This window comes from Temnothorax nylanderi, unplaced genomic scaffold (assembly GCF_030848795.1).
Source record: "Temnothorax nylanderi isolate EJ_2023f unplaced genomic scaffold, tnyl_v1.0 TNYL_tig0160_pilon, whole genome shotgun sequence".
NCBI lineage: Eukaryota > Metazoa > Arthropoda > Insecta > Hymenoptera > Formicidae > Temnothorax > Temnothorax nylanderi.
The window spans coordinates 323,838-340,560 of NW_027249222.1; the positions used below are offsets into that span (position 1 = coordinate 323,838).

At 36.0% G+C, this 16,723-nt stretch overlaps 2 protein-coding genes across 2 annotated transcripts; one reads left to right on the top strand and one right to left on the bottom strand.

Moving 5' to 3' along the window:
- Positions 1 to 2,712: 2,712 nt before the first annotated feature.
- Positions 2,713 to 7,898, bottom strand: LOC139777743 (uncharacterized). Its single transcript, XM_071715345.1, has 3 exons — positions 6,107 to 7,898; positions 4,176 to 5,302; positions 2,713 to 3,515 (listed from the first exon to the last, which is right to left on the bottom strand). Exons 1-3 carry the CDS (start codon positions 7,618 to 7,620, stop codon positions 2,749 to 2,751), a joined length of 3,408 nt encoding a protein of 1,135 aa, XP_071571446.1. The 5' UTR covers positions 7,621 to 7,898; the 3' UTR covers positions 2,713 to 2,748.
- Positions 7,899 to 13,171: 5,273 nt separating this feature from the next.
- On the top strand, positions 13,172 to 16,407 carry LOC139777742 (cytochrome P450 4g15-like). Its single transcript, XM_071715344.1, has 8 exons — positions 13,172 to 13,311; positions 13,449 to 13,662; positions 13,838 to 14,134; positions 14,233 to 14,656; positions 14,847 to 14,915; positions 15,536 to 15,704; positions 15,826 to 16,000; positions 16,197 to 16,407. Exons 1-8 carry the CDS (start codon positions 13,176 to 13,178, stop codon positions 16,390 to 16,392), a joined length of 1,680 nt encoding a protein of 559 aa, XP_071571445.1. The 5' UTR covers positions 13,172 to 13,175; the 3' UTR covers positions 16,393 to 16,407.
- The last annotated feature ends 316 nt before the right edge of the window (positions 16,408 to 16,723 follow it).

A 16,723-nucleotide genomic window follows, 5' to 3' on the forward strand; every position in this document is an offset into this window, starting at 1 on the left:
AACTGTGATGATAACGATAGAAAGAAATATATCTAGTTTCGATTATCAGTCAAGAATTAATTTGATAATTTCAATAAATGTTGATAGAAGAATTTTTTTAGCAAAATACATGCTAAATAATCTGACAAATAAATGAGCATTGCAGATCAACTGCATATAATTATGGGGTCCCGCTATATAAAAAGATCACAAAAAAATTAAAATACTAAAAGATGAAGAAATCTAGTATGTTTTAGTAAAATTTATGCATCTACACACACATCTACGATGTCATAATAAATTTTTAATTTTTTCAAGTAATTTCGATTTAGTCACTTCTCCTCTTCTTGTTATTTTCTTTCGATATTTTAAACATATTACTGTCTGATTTGATAACTTATTTTAATTGGTTCTAATTATATCAATTTATTTGATTTTGTAAGATTTGTCATTTTTTTAAATATCTTATTACTTATATCATTACAATACTTATATAAATGTTGCTAAATTTTGGGATTACCAGAAATATATCGGTATCCTATAATCATTAAACACTGTTAAAACAAAGGTCATTATGTTATCTTTATGCTATTCATGGAGTGGTTATTATTAAACTAAGTACGCATATTACACGAGATTTCACAGCTCATGAAAATATCATGCGGTGGAAACCAGTATAAACGGTATCATTTACATTGTGAAGTGTTGATCAGTTTATTGATGTTATCGCAAAGATTTTAGTGTCTGCTTCAGTCCTCCAGTGTAATATTTCAATAAAGAAGACTAATAATGTATCTTAATGTACTTTTATTTGCAGCAATGAATACTTATAATTAATTAAATTTTTTTCTTGTCTATATTACAATATCTCAAAACAATCCAGAAAAAGACTTGTACAAAAAATAAAACAAATTACGAATTAAAATAAAGCGAAATGATAAATTCTTAATGTAAGGCTTTTATTAAAAATTGTTTAATATGAAGTAAGTAAAAATTTAAATTTTATAAAAAGTAATAAAAAATTATAAAATAAATTTTTTTCATATACAATTACTGACAATTTGTCGTGACAAACGTTAACAGCGCGAACGAATCATCTGTATTCTCGCGAGCCAGAATGTGCTGCTTAAACTCAAGGTTCATCTTTACATGGTGAGCCATAAACATACAATGGTCGATACTAAAGCTAACGAGGAAATTAATTTAAATAATGCAGTTGCAATTGGTGCCATTCTTGCTTAACAATCATTTAAAGTGTGATGCACACAACAACTTTATGATCTGGCAAAATTATTTTTATTTCCTATCACTGATATAACAATCAACATTAAACTATTGAATTATTTATACAATAAGTAGATGGTAACTATATAGACTTATTCATAATTTTTAATTGTTATAAAAAAGATTTTTTTTTAATACTCTATTTTTAACCTACATGTCTCGCAGATTATATTAAATTAAAATAAATTATGAAAGAGAATCACATTAAATTGTTATTTATTAGACAACGTCATTGATCATTATTACAATAAATTTAACAATATGCACAAATATTCCAATTCAAATATAAGGAATAAACAAAAAAATTAAATAGAAGAAACAAACAAAAAATTTTTAATAATAATAGTTAAATTAAATTTGCCCAATTCTAATGCATGCTGCTTGCGTAAAAAACTCTCTTTGCTGTAGACAAACTGATGGTTTCCCAGATGTCGGAGTTTTCCATATAAGTCATCATTTATCCGACAACAATGCATTTTGCAGTTTCTATTGTTTCTAATACACAAAGGCATTAGAAACTGAAACTAAATCGAAATGGGCCTGCAGTCGTGTAGTTCATGTGTTGGACATGTTACTTTAGAAATGAGAGAGAAACAAAGAGAAAGAAAGAGAGCGCACGATAGTTGTGCTCCTCCCTCGATATGATATGAAAATATAATTCTTTATGTGTTTCTTACATGTAAGATGCATGCAAAATTATTCTAAAGAATTTAGGCATTTTATCAAATAAAATTTGACGTAACAAATTTTATGTAATGATGTGATAAATAAATGTAGGGGAGACCGGGGCTAAGCCGACACTATTTCGATAGTCATATCGAGGGATTTGTACTTTCTAAAGAATAAAAAAATCTACTTTTTATATTTCCTAAAAATATAATGTCTGGAGAATGTTTTAAGATTGAAAACTTCGCAAAATTAACAGAGTTATAAAGCATACAGAATTTCTTTTTCATTTTTTTCATCTTTCTTCTTTTTCTTTTCATTGTTGGAGAGAAAAAGAGAAAAGATGAGAACCATGCAAGAAATTCAGTTGAAAAGAACAGGCCTATTCATAAAGTTATTTATTATTTTTCTCCCCATGGCGCTGAATGGTTCCATAGATACACGCCAAGGATAATGGGTCGACTTTTCCTTGTCATGCATTGTTGCTGAAAGAGAAAAAGCCATTGTTTCGGAGCTAATTTCAGAGCTCGTAGTGGACACAGAGTTATCGTCTGGGGACTGCGGTGTTGACGCGCACAAGACATCGCTCGGGCTCTTGTCCTCCGAGAGGGGTGTGTGCGCACGATCCTCGTCTGCATACGGCTTGGGTGAACGCGGCGGCGCGCGGCGTGTTCACTTGTTCAGCACCATCTAAAATCTAAACTGTCGTCCAATGTATGTACGGCATTTAAATCGACATTTTTCTCGAATGCTGCCTTATAATTACCTGGTGTAAGCGATATAGCCAGGGGATTATTCTTGGTGACAATCGTCTTCCTCCTAATTGGATGAGCCATCCAGCATCACCCATTCGTCGTCGAGAGGCGATTTGTCTGCTGCAACAGCCGCCGCTGCGGATTCCTGTTCGTTCAGCTTGATATGAACCCACTCGCTCTCGAAATCAATGTCCGATTCGAACTGTGCATGCTGAGGAGGTTTAGTCAAAACTTCATTGATGCTATTATCCATAGCATCAATGAGTTCCTTCTCGATCTGTGTTTGGCGTATAATTTCGTCGTAATCGGTATTTCCCACGTTGCTGGCCAGGGTCTCCGTATTTGCATAGGATGTCTCGTACTCGAGTTCGTCCACGTCCGAATCCTCGTCGTCGCTCGCCATTATCTCTACTTGCGACTTGTCATCGTTCACAACGGTATGCGTGCCAGCAGTCTCGACACGCGCTTCATCGTCGTCACCGTGGTCATGCAGCATTTCTTCGTCCGCGTCGCAAACGTCTCTGTCACTCGGTCGGACACGATTGTTTACGTCACCATCGTCTACTATCGAGTCCACTGGGCAGACGTTGACATTGTCGCTGTTAGAATAATCGTTGTCATTCCTGTCGTCATCGCTGCTGTGCTCCTCTGCTTCCACCGGCGACTTTTTTTCGCTCTCGGGGGAGAGATCGAGCGACGACGATGAGGCGAGAAAGTTGTTATCGTGCACATCCTCGTCGTCGTCATCGTCGTCGTCGTCGTCGTCGTCGTCGTCGTCGTCGTCGTCGTCGTCGTCGTCGTCGTCGTCGTCGTCACTGTGGACACTGTGCACTGAAAAAAAGGCTTGGTTATAATAATCCAGGCTTGGTTAACGTGACCAAGCTACCTGGTGAAATAGCTTCAACTAAACGTATATAGATGAATGTGACGAAATAATTTGATTAATGTTAACAAATAATTGTAGTAAAACCTGATATAATTTGGTTATTATTGGCAAAGATTGGTAATTATTACCAAGTAATGGTAAATGTAAACAAACAGTTTGGTAAGTATAAACTGATAGTTTATTAGTAATTAACAAATGGATGCGTGCAACGCTCTCGGTTCCCTGAAGCGCCACCACTAACAAATGCCTGCGCTTTCGCGCAGTAAAGAATATTTTATTATTTAGTAATACTTACGAAATTTAGTAATACTTGCTAAATTACCAAATTGGTTACTAAATAATTGAGTAACTGTCACCAAATCATTCAGATAACGCTTTTTCATACAATTTAGTTCTAATTATCAAACTGTTTGTTATTTATCACTAAGCTATTTGATAATAAGTACTATATAATTTAGATGGCTCAACTAAACGCAAAATTGGCTCTTTCAAAATGTTTATAATTATTGCAAAATGTTTTGTTATTAATATTATATTCGGTAATAATAATCAAATATTTTAAAAAGAACTACTAAAGAATTACTAAATGTATCTCACAAGATTACCAAGAATTTTTCTTTCAGTGTGGTCGCGTAGCGATCGCAGAACACTGTCGACACTGTCGACACTGTAGTCGCGCAGCAATCGCAGAATTTTGTCGTTGACCGGGTCTCGAACATCTTTGTTATTCGACTGGACATCACGATTGTCTACGTCGTCATCGTCTACTACCGAATCCACCGGGCAGACGTTCGCATTGTCGCTGTTAGAATAATCGTTGTCATTCCTGTCGTCATCGCTGCTGTGCTCCTCTGCTTCCACCGGCGACTTTTCGCTCTCGGGGGAGAGATCGAGCGACGATGATAAGGCGAGAAAGTTGTTATCGTGCACATTCTCGTCGTCGTCGTCGTCGTCACTGTGGTCGCGCAGCCATCGCAGAACACTGTCGACACTGTGGTCGCGCAGCAATCGCCGAATTATGTCGTTGCACGGGTCTCGAACATCTTTGTTATTCGATTGGACATCACGATTGTCTACGTCGTCATCGTCTACTACCGACTCCACCGGGCAGACGTTCGCATTGTCGCTGTTAGAATAATCGTTGTCATTCCTGTCGTCATCGCTGCTGTGCTCCTCTGCTTCCACCGGCGACTTTTCGCTCTCGGGGGAGAGATCGAGCGACGATGATGAGGCGAGAAAGTTGTTATCGTGCACATTCTCGTCGTCGTCGTCGTCGTCACTGTGGTCGCGCAGCCATCGCAGAACACTGTCGACACTGTGGTCGCGCAGCAATCGCCGAATTATGTCGTTGCACGGGTCTCGAACATCTTTGTTATTCGATTGGACATCACGATTGTCTACGTCGTCATCGTCTACTACCGACTCCACCGGGCAGACGTTCGCATTGTCGCTGTTAGAATAATCGTTGTCATTCCTGTTGTCATCGCTGCTGTGCTCCTCTGCTTCCACCGGCGACTTTTCGCTCTCGGGGGAGAGATGGAGCGACAACGATGAGGCGAGAAAGTTGTTATCGTGCACATCCTCGTCATCGTCGTCGTCACTGTGGACACTGTGGTCGCGCAGCATTTCGTCGTACGCATTTCGAACATCTTTGTCATTCGGTTGGATATCACGATTGTCTACGTTGTCATCGTCTACTACCGAATCCACCAGGCAGACATTCGCATTGTCGCTGTTAGAATAAACAAATGTATAATAAGGCTCTGAATAAAAACAAATTAAGAAATAATGGGCTATGAGAGCCGACGCAAGATCAGGGCGAATCATATCTCCCGCTAATAAATAAAATAAAACATCGTTCTAATGTTTAAGCAAATCCGTTGATTTCTCTTGGTGCGGCCGTATGTTCGGCGATGTGTTTGTTTGTTTCTTAACTATTATACGTTCGCGTGTTCTTGAGATCACGGCGTGCGTTTTGAACTCACATTCGTGGTTCAGATGCCAACGAACACACATTGCTCTCCAGACGGGGAATAGCTATATGAATTCCATCAGAGACGTTTGAACGCGGTTCGCGTAGCACGCAGTAAGTTATTCACAATTTCCATCTCTTATAATGGTCCTAATAGTTACTGCATTCTGTAGTTCTGTCGGGCCACAGTTTGCTGCCTTTCGTCTCCTTCTTTGATGGTTCCCGCTGTCGAGTGCTGCGCGGATGCTTGTCGGACATACGCGCCGTAATATATACCTCCATAGAGATCTGAACGCGCACCTGACATTCTTAAAATGCGAACTCTAATATCTGCGCTTGCGTTTCGCGTTTATAGCCCATTGCATTACCATTGTATGCGTGCATATTAACTTTTTATACATCATATTTATGAGTCACTGAAAAGGGCCTGATTTAGGGCCGAAACGTTTGAATTTTAATGTATTGACTAAGAGTCTTTAAATATAATTTCTGCATATCTGATCTTGCGTCGGCTCTCATAGCCCATTATTTCTTAATTTGCTGTTAGAATAGTTGTTGTCATACCTGTCGTCATCGCTGCTGTGCTTCTCTGCTTCCACCGGTGACTTTTCGCTCTCGAGGGAGAGATCGAGCGACGATGCGGCGAGAGAGTAATTATTGTCGTGCACATCCTCGTCGATGTCGACGTCGGTCTCCAAACCTAAATTATCCGTGTAATCGTCGTCCGCGTCGCAAACGTCTCTGTCACTCGGGCGGACACGATCGTCTACGTCGTCATCGTCTACTACCGAGTCCACCAGACAGACGTTCGCATTGTCGCTGTTAGAATAATCGTTGTCGCTGCTGTCATCATCGCTGCTGTGCTTTTCTGCTTCTACCGGCGACTTTTCGCTCTCGAGGGAGAGATCGAGCGACGACGAGCAGGATGAGGCGAGAAAGTAATTGTCATGCACATCCTCGTCGGTGTCGACGTCGGTCTCCGAATCTAAATTGTCCGCGTCATTGTATTCGTCGTCGTCGTCACTGTGGTTGCGCAGCATTTCGTCATTTTCGTCGTCCGCGTCGCAAATGTCTTCGTCATTCGGTCGGACACGATTGTCTACGTCGTCATCGTCTACTACCGAGTCCACCAGGCAGACGTTCGCATTGTCGCTGTTAGAATAATCGTTGTCATTCCTGTCGTCATCGCTGCTGTGCTTCTCTGCTTCCACCGGCGACTTTTCCACCCGCGAGTTCGACTGCGTTTGGCAAACGATATCCGCGGTCGTGGTCTGATTATGAATATTGGAAGTCGTGCTAGTGGACTGCAATGCTTGCGGGAAACTGGCCGTCGTTACGCTGTTTAGACTGCTCGTGCTGCTGTACCTCGTGCCACCCCGTGGCAGTCCAGTAACATCAACCTCCGTACTTTCGTTTTTTACGGTCACCTCATCCGTCTCAGGATTCTGTTCCAGCAAATAAAGCTCATTAATGTCTATAAGATCCCAATTTGGATCGAGTTCTTTCTTCAATGCCACGAATCTCTGTACAGATTGACACCCCTCTTCGGTGAGCCTCTCCAGCTCATGTTCGTAATCTCGTTCTTTCTTTCGCAATGCCTGTATGTACTTGTTCGCTGCATGGAGAATGGAGAGGCTCGAAGACTTCTTTTCGTCTTGCGCCGGTAGCTGCTTCTTTAGAAGTTCAAAACACTCCTTCAGATTTTTCTCCAACTTGAGGGAGAGATCGAGCGGCGACGAATCGGTGAGAGGGTAATTGTTGTCGTGCACATCCTCATCGGTCTCCGAATCTAAATTGCGCGTGTAATTGTATTCGTCGTACCACTGTTTGACGTTCATTCTTTCGAATACAGTATTTGTGACATCGAAAACCATATCGGAATTCATATCGGAATGGGGGCAACGTATCTCATTGTCGGTCAGCTGCCTGATGTAGGTGATGGGTGATGGCTTTACATCGAGTAGATCGTGATTCCACGGCATCAGATAAGTCGGATTACTAGAATCCATAATGTTCAGTATTGGACGATTCAGTGCTTGATGCATCAGGATTTTACGCGGACTTGAGGGCGAGGCCATTTCAATCGGCGGCGAACACTACGTCAAGAACACTACGATTACGGTGATATTGTTGAGAGAACCCGCGCGCTTAGCACTCTGCAGCACTCTGATGCACGTGCTTAAGATCGTAGGGATTCTGCAACACTGGTTCTGCAACTGCCGGAGCGCCGTGGTTCTTTGAAGTGGGACTCAATTGACGTCGTCAGTTGGCTGATTTAAAATAAAAATATCTGGTTGGCTGGTCCACTGGAAAAACTCCATGCATCGGGGGCTGTGAGTGGCTGTGGTCAACGTGATCAAACGGGAAACTTTCCCACGTAATCCCACAATTAGTCACAGGCGATTAGAAAATCCTCGGTGCGACCATTCAGAGGTACGCATTGGACCTCAGGCTCGCCGTTGATGTACGGTTTATACGGAACATCGCCAATAGCTCGGGATATACTGAGGAATTTGTTTACTCACAATGGATGATGATTCCTTCCATATTGAGAATCCGTTCGCTCTCGTCTTCTCTCGTGGGTCGATGAGGATTCACCATAGACGTATATAATAGACTGCTTTCTATTGGAAAGCGGGGGATGTTTCAGGTAAAATCTGAAAGACAGAAGATATGCTTAGGCGCTTGTTTTCTAATTGTGTCGTTGGTGCCAGCATTGTTACAAATATTGCATTGTTACAAATATTTCTATTATTTTTTTCTAGCTGCATTCGGCATTTTACATTTACTTTGGCTAAAAACTAAAAGAGCTTCAGAAACCGTCAGTTTTAACTTCCAAATTTTTACAATAGTAATACATTTGTCGGTGTGCTAATGCGGTTATACCTCACATCGTGTTTTTCTTTCTTCCCCTTTTTCCTCTCAAAAGAAAAGCGAAAATATTTTACCTGACCCGAAATTCTTTCAGAAAAAGTCGACCCAACGCTAGGCAGACTTACTTTTAGAATTATATTCTATGCTGTATAACTTTGTTAAAGACCTATTAGTTTGTCTACAGAGGACAGTTTCTTCACGCAAACAGCATACATCAGAATCTTAGGCATATTTTTAATTTAACTATTACTATTAATAATTTTTTTTGCTCTTTATGTTTTAATTGTAATATTTGTTTATATTGTTAAATTTATTGTAATAATGTTCGATGCTGTGGTCTAATAAATAATCATAAACAAATTATCTATTTAGGCATTAAAAATTTTTTTATAATTATATACTTTACTAGCTGGTTATCCGGGCTTCGCCCGGGAGTCGTTTTTCTTCAAACGACTTCATTTGTGTTTCAATATCCTTAATCGAAAAAAATTCCTTTGTCAGGCAATGGCTTATCAGCCAATTGCAAAGAATCTTTTATATTCATTTTTATTCAAATTTTATTATATTTATTTATTATTAATTAAATTATAATATTTAAAATTACACAATATATTTTTTATTCAATATACCGATTCCCAAAAAGATCGGTAACGAAAAACTATACACTCTATAGCACTCCCCATCAAATTCTACCCCTATTTTATATACTTTTGGTAAAAATTCGGTCGAATAGTTTAAGAGTGTATAAAGAACAGACATATATATATACAGACATACATACAGACATTCTATTTTATATATATAGATTATACATATATATATGCATATAAAGCAATCTACAATCTATATATAGAAAGATTTTATATGCATCACTCTATATGTCCTCTATCATTTCCTCGTGTTTAGCTTTGTTAAGTATTTGATACACCCTGTATGGAAATAATCTGTGAATCGACTTAAATGCAGCGCGAGACACAATCAAAATTTGTACATAAAAGTGCCTTAACTAATCGTAGGCGGTAAGTTATATTAATATTTATATCTTTTTTATACTCGAAATTTTTGACCGATTTAAGGTACTAACGTATAAGAGTTACTGTTACATTTTTCTATACATGATGTCGTGCTACTTGTTTGCGATATTACGATCTATCCAAGAACGAAAGTAGTCATTCGTCAGTATATTATATATGACGTTGCAGCAATCAAATAAGCATTAGATATTTTTTAATGGATTTTTTAAGAGAATAATATTTAACAGCGTGATAGAAAAATGTGTATGTACACGTGCCTTAAATATGTGAAATAAAGCAATGCGAACAGGTTTTTAATTGTCACTATTATAATTAATTATCATTCATCAAAAGATACAATTCCTCCTCCCTCAAATACATAGAAATATTATTTAATATTTACAATATAAGCGTGATTATCTTACCATCTAACAGAAACGATGAAATTGTTGCGAATGTATATTAATTTATGCGATTATATTTATCATAATACACGCCTCGTAATATATAATACGGTTTTATTGTATACATTTCTACAAGAGCGATGTCGATTATAAAAAATATTATATATTTTTGTTGTAAAAATTCTATATTACTTACAAATGCGTTACAATACTCGATCGTTCTTTCGTCTCGAGTCGAATCAAAGTATTATGAAAATGTCGAAAGTGTCATTTTAGGATTAGAACTTTCTGTAAATTATATACGGACGTAGACGATATTTCCATCGTCACTAGTGCTATCAACGTTCTTGTAAATATCAGTGTCTTGATTAAGCTTAAAATAAATATTCTACGATCTTGTACTTGATATATCTTTTTACGAAATATTTAAAATACATTTTACTCATTATACACACGTTGTTTAATTTAACATTCTATATACTATAATAATTACTTAAAAAATTAATCAAGTTTGTTGAAAGATTTATAAAGATTTTTAATATCAAAAGAAGAACGGAAAGTGCATTGCAAATTAAATACAATTTATAACATCTCGTTCATTGAATATAATTAATAATATCACTTTCACACTCTTGTTCTTTACGCGCATATGATGGTCCTCACCACCTCTTTCCGAATAATTTGATATTTGCATGAGGAAAATGTTTTATATTCAAGTACATTGCAATTCAAATAGTCTTAATTTATTATACGTTTTATTTATTGTTTTTAATTATAATACTGTAATAAATATTCTGCTTTATTATACAAAAAAGCGATTTGTATTAATTTAAAATTAAAAGTGAAATCAACAATGACACGTCAATAATTACGATATACCAATAATTTCGTTACTTTGTCATATGCCACAACAATCTTTTTATACTTTTCAGGTTTCTAATGCTTCTTTTATAATGTTGGCAGGTCGATTTCCGGTCGTTCATTAAAAAGGTTGCACTTACGGCTATTGCATTTCTAATGCTTCTTTTATAATGCCGATAAGTCGATTTCCGGTCGTTTATTAAAAAGCGTTGCACTTACGATTATGTCACGTCTGGGGCAATGTTTCCACATTGACGAACTAACTTACGCTCGAAATCGAACGCGTGATGCTACACTGCTCTATAACAAAAATGTTTCGGAAACGATATCAGCCAATCTTTACTAATTTGGAGTCACTAAATCCGAATATGTTAGTAAAAATTTTTAATTAGTTCTAATTTCTATAATATAGAGGGTTGAAAGTTGAAACCCCCAAAACCGCTAGTTTAGCTATATTTGGTCAACTGTAACTTTTCAACGAAACATGATAAATAATTCGGAAATGTCTCAAAAGGAAGCTCATATCTTCTTTATCAAGAAAAAATTCAAATTTTTGCAAATATAATATTTGCATTCCTGGGGTGATTTTTAACTTTATTTGCAGGGGTTTGTGTACACTTGTCAGCCTATCTATATCCGCTGCAATTTCCTAACGGGTTGAGTGCAATTTTGATATTAGATTCGTATTCAGAGACCTCAAAAACTTATTCTATATACATCTCATTCAGACACTTGATAGGTTACTATTTCTGACCATAACGAGGTTCATTTTTAGGGGTATAGTTTGAAAAAGTTCAGAGTTGTAGCAAGGATAAAATTAATTTTTTCAATATTGCCAAAATATCTCATTAATCAATGACTAACATGATCCGTTAGGAAATTGCGCTGGATGTAGACAGGCAGACAAGTATACATAAACTCCTGCAAATAAAATTAAAAACCATCCCAAGAAACCAAATATTATATTTGCAAAAATTTGAATTTTTTCTTAATAAAGTAGAAGATATAAGTACTTTCTCTCTTGAGACGTTTCCAAATTATTTGTCATGTTTCGATAAAAAATTATAATCGACCAAAAAGCGGTTTTTGGGTGTTCCAATCTCCTATATCATCGAAACTAGAGCTAATTAAAATTTTTTACTAACTGTTTGAGACCGTGATTGACTTCGAGCATTACATGTATGATTTTCGCGTTAATCATCTACGATCGTTATGACATGGGTTTTTCGTCAAATGAGTCGTTCTGGAAAGTTCGTCTAATGGCGTTTTCGATTTGCGACTCAAACCGACTCGGGTTGCATCATTACAGGACTCTAGCATCATTGACGTGGAATACATACATATCTGTGTATGTATTCCACGTCCATTGATGCGACCCGAGTCGGGTCGAGTAGCAAATCGAAAACGCCATAACTTTCTCTTGACCAAATAAACGTCAATGTCATGAGACAATCGCGGTTCTATAGGACAAAAATAACCACCTCATGTCATAAACAGGTTTCGCCAATTAACGACCATTGATCTCAACCGCACGGAAAAAAAAGATTAGCTACTATAGGGACAACTAACATTTTTTGCTGCAATAGCAAAAAGTTTGCTTAAAATAATATAAATTTAAGGAATTAGGCAAAAAGATAAATTCACCTGTTTAATAAAAACATTTATTGCTAAATTAATTAGCTCTTGCAGCAAAAAATGTTACTTGTCCCTATAGTAGCTAATCTTTTTTTTCCGTGCGGTTGAGATCGATGGTCGTTAATTGGCGAAACCTGTTAATGACATTTTTTTCCGTGCGACGACGGACGAATCGCTCAGGATTCTCACTCGTATTTCAATCGCTATAGACAGTACGCTGATTCCGCTTTCAACCGCTTATTCGATCGCTCTATCAGTCGAATTCTCGCGTAGAAACTTTTGTGCGCGCGCCCGCTTTACGGTATCTATCCGAGAACCTGAAATTCAGACTGTACATTCATTGTAAATAATTTTTGTAAGTATATTTTGTGCTTTATTTTTTGGAACGTTGCTTGTGATAAACTCGTCTTAGTAATTGTCCTTGCCATCTTGCGCTCCTCTAATAAAGATTAGCTGATTTCATTTTTGAAGCAGAAAATGAGTTTAATTTTGTAGAATAGTGTTATTTGCGTAATGAATATAGGTAGACATGGAAATGAGCAAGCAATAAGATTGCGAGGTCATTGTATAATTAAAAAGTGACAAATACGTAAATTTGTCTAGACTACCAGCTTATAAAATATATATCGGTCACGACTGCGAGCGAGTTAGAGACGCATTTACCGTTGACAAGTGATTAATAACATGGCTTCTTTAGTCGTCAATAACGAATAAAATATTTCTATTAAAGCACTGTTACAGTACTTTGATTCTTCTTGAATCAAAGTACTTTTTTCTCTTGTATTTTTTTCAATATCGGCACAGTCGCTACGTCGCTATCACGAGACAGTACTTCTCCTTAACACAATGGACACGGATCCAATTACGACATCTTATACGTCAATCGTAATTTTTTCTCTGCTGACGCTTGTTGCAGTGTTAATTGCAGCGTACTATTACATCGAAACCTCTCGAGCAGTTCGTTTCATAAAGAAACTACCAGGTACACGTATATATTAATAATAAAAAATAAATTTTAACTTTTTACTCGGCAAATATGTTTTTAGCGAATAATCTTTATCAATATTGATTATGATTCACTTGTTAAATTATCCTACAACAAATCTTTTCTTCATTTAGGTCCACCATCCATACCTATTATAGGACATGGATTATTACCTCTTACATCGCCTCCTGAATTAATGGTAGAGAAAGCTATTGAACTTTATGAAAAGTATGGAAGTACAGGAGGCGTGTATTTCGGTACAAAAACAGTATCCTTTATAACAGATCCACAAGATATTCAAATAATCTTGAGCAGTTCTACGCATATCGACAAAGCCGAGGAATACAAGTGAGATGTCGAATTAATAATTGATAAAATCACTAAAATGTATATTGCGCTTTGTTATAGTAATATGTAAAACAAGAGGTGCAAATTTTATTCTAGATATTTTGTCATTTATTATATGTATAAGATATTGCTTACTAATATTGCCTAAAATAATCCTCTTTATTCTCCATTGTAGATTCTTCAAACCGTGGCTTGGAGACGGTTTGCTGATCACAAAAGGCGACAAATGGCGCAGACATAGAAAGATGATTGCGTCCACGTTTTATATCAACATATTGAAGACGTTTGTGCCGTTATTTTATGAAAACAGCATAGATCTCGTGAACCGGCTTCGCGATAAAGTTGGAAAGGAATTCGATTGCCACGATTATCTGTCAGCCGTAACGGTTGATATTTTAACGGAAACAGCGATGGGAGTTAAAAAAGAAAAAAGGCAGAAAACCGGATATGAATATCCCATGGCCGTGATGAAGTACACATTGTTTCTTCCTTGAAATTACACGTAGCGTTATTTTTTTATTATTTGCTTATCACATAGAAAACGCACTCACCATAATTTGAATATTGTAGACTGACCGATATCATACACCGCAGACATTATAATATATCGTTACGATACGACATGCTTTTCAAATATTCGAAGTTTGCCAAGGTCCAGGAAAAACTGCTCCGTATTGTTCATACTTTGACAGAACATGTGATCAAAGAGAAATCAAAGGACTTCGAAGAAGAACTTGTGAAAGATCAACAAGTAAAAAAAGTGCAAAACGGTAAACCAATGGAAAATTTAAATTCGACGGAAAATATAGAAAATGCTAAAAATAAGACCGCTAATTATATGCATAACGTAACAGATTACCTCGATAATATCGATGAGAACGACGTAGATGAGAAAAAGCGATATGCTTTTTTAGAAAGGATGTTCGAATTGAAGAAGAATGGGGAAATGACTGATGAGGAGATCTGGGAGGAAGTAAACACCATCATGTTTGAAGTATGACAATTTCTTTTTGAGAATAAATGTAATCTTATCATGAATCTTTGAACATGTACATTAACTTTATAATTTAAACTTTTTTTAACTTTTTCTTCTACAAAATATCTTGTGCATCGCAAACTGCATTGCTATAATAAATCACGTTATTATTTTATACATCAAAAAGAAATTCATTGATTTATTACAGGGTCATGATACCACGGCGGCTGGCTCGAGTTTTGCACTTTGTGTCTTAGGAAATCATCCAGATATTCAGGTATATTCATTATTACTATTTTTGATGATTGATTACAATAATTACATAATTAATAACATAGCCCCATGGTTATTTTGCATGTTGCATTTGTACAGCAAAATTGCTACATACTGTTTTATTAAAACGCAGTTACTTCAAAGTAGCTAAGAAAGTGATCAAATCTCTTCGATCTTCGGCCTTCTTAACGCCATACTATTTTTGTTTCCAGGATAAATTTTTTGGGAAATTTGAGGTAGTCGTTTAAGGTCTTCTCATCCCATACAATAACTCTTTCCTTCATATAGCTTCCATGAAATTAAATCCCGGAATAGCTAGAAAAACTTAATTAGTTAAAGCAATATAAAGCATTATATATACATATTTACGCATAAATATTATTATTATTATTAAACGATTGTTAAAACAATTTTTTTAAAATTTATTTTTATTAAATTTTTTTCCCGATTAAGATTAGAAATTAAATCTAAAGTAGTAATTCAACAATATATTGCATCTTACGATCTTCAATCTCTATCGTTCCTGAGGAAAGTCGATTTATTGCTTGATTTCGATATAACAATCGTAATAATTTAATCTTTTTTTTTCCTTTTCTTTTTAATTCAATTATTCTTATCGTGCAGGCTCGCGTACATGAAGAATTGGACACGATTTTTGGTGATAGCGACAGACAATGCACTTTCCAAGATACTTTAAACATGAAATATCTCGAGAGAGTTATTATGGAAACTTTGAGACTTTTCCCACCGGTACCTTTGATTGCCAGGCATCTAAACGAGGATGTAAAAATAGGTAAGTTATCTAATTAAATGCATTACTATAACAGTAATGTTAATCGCGTTATAGTAAGTATTTACTTAAAAAATTTGTTTATAAATTAAATAAAATACATTTAATATGTTATATATTAAAGTTACAGGTGATTATGTTCTTCCAAAGTCTAACACTGTACTGATCGTACAGTTCATAACGCATCGGTTGGAGAAATATTATCCAAATCCAACAGTTTTCAATCCAGATAACTTTTTACCGGAAAGAATGCAGCAAAGACATCATTATGCTTACATTCCTTTCAGCGCTGGGCCAAGGTATTTAAAAATTAGTAAAACTTTTTAGTAACAACTGTTTTCTACTATCTCTAAAAATTTTGCTAAATTATGAGATATCTATATATTTAAAAAATTACATTTAAGTTTAATAAAATGTTTGTTCTTGAAATGTCGATATCTGCCAAATTTCTCGCGTATATTATTACATTTGTTGACAATAACCTATTTTTCAAAGGTCCTGCGTAGGGCAGAAATATGCTATGTTAAAACTGAAGGTTTTGTTATCGACGATACTGAGGAATTACCGTATTATTTCTGATACGCCGGACAAAGATTTCCACCTGCGAGCTGATATTATTCTGAAAAGACATGATGGATTCAAGATCAAAGTCGAGCCGCTTAAACCATCAGCATCTCGTGAAGAAGAATAATCGGGAATTAACAGTCCCATTATCCGCGCAAAGCATAATCTAAGCAAATATAAACATATCGATGGATCCACTTTAGCAACAATTTTATTCTTTTTATTTATTAAACTTGAGTAAATACATTTCTCTAATAATTTGCTATTTGTTTGTCTAGAATAATGAAATATTTCAGACAAAGAAGAAAATCAATAGATATATTATATTTAAATACCAAAAATATTTTCAAGAGTATATTTTGCAACTCATTTACATATAAAATATAAAGTTTATATTGCTAATATTAAAGTTTGAATTATTTTATTAATTATTAAGAGTTAATAATTAAAAGTTAATA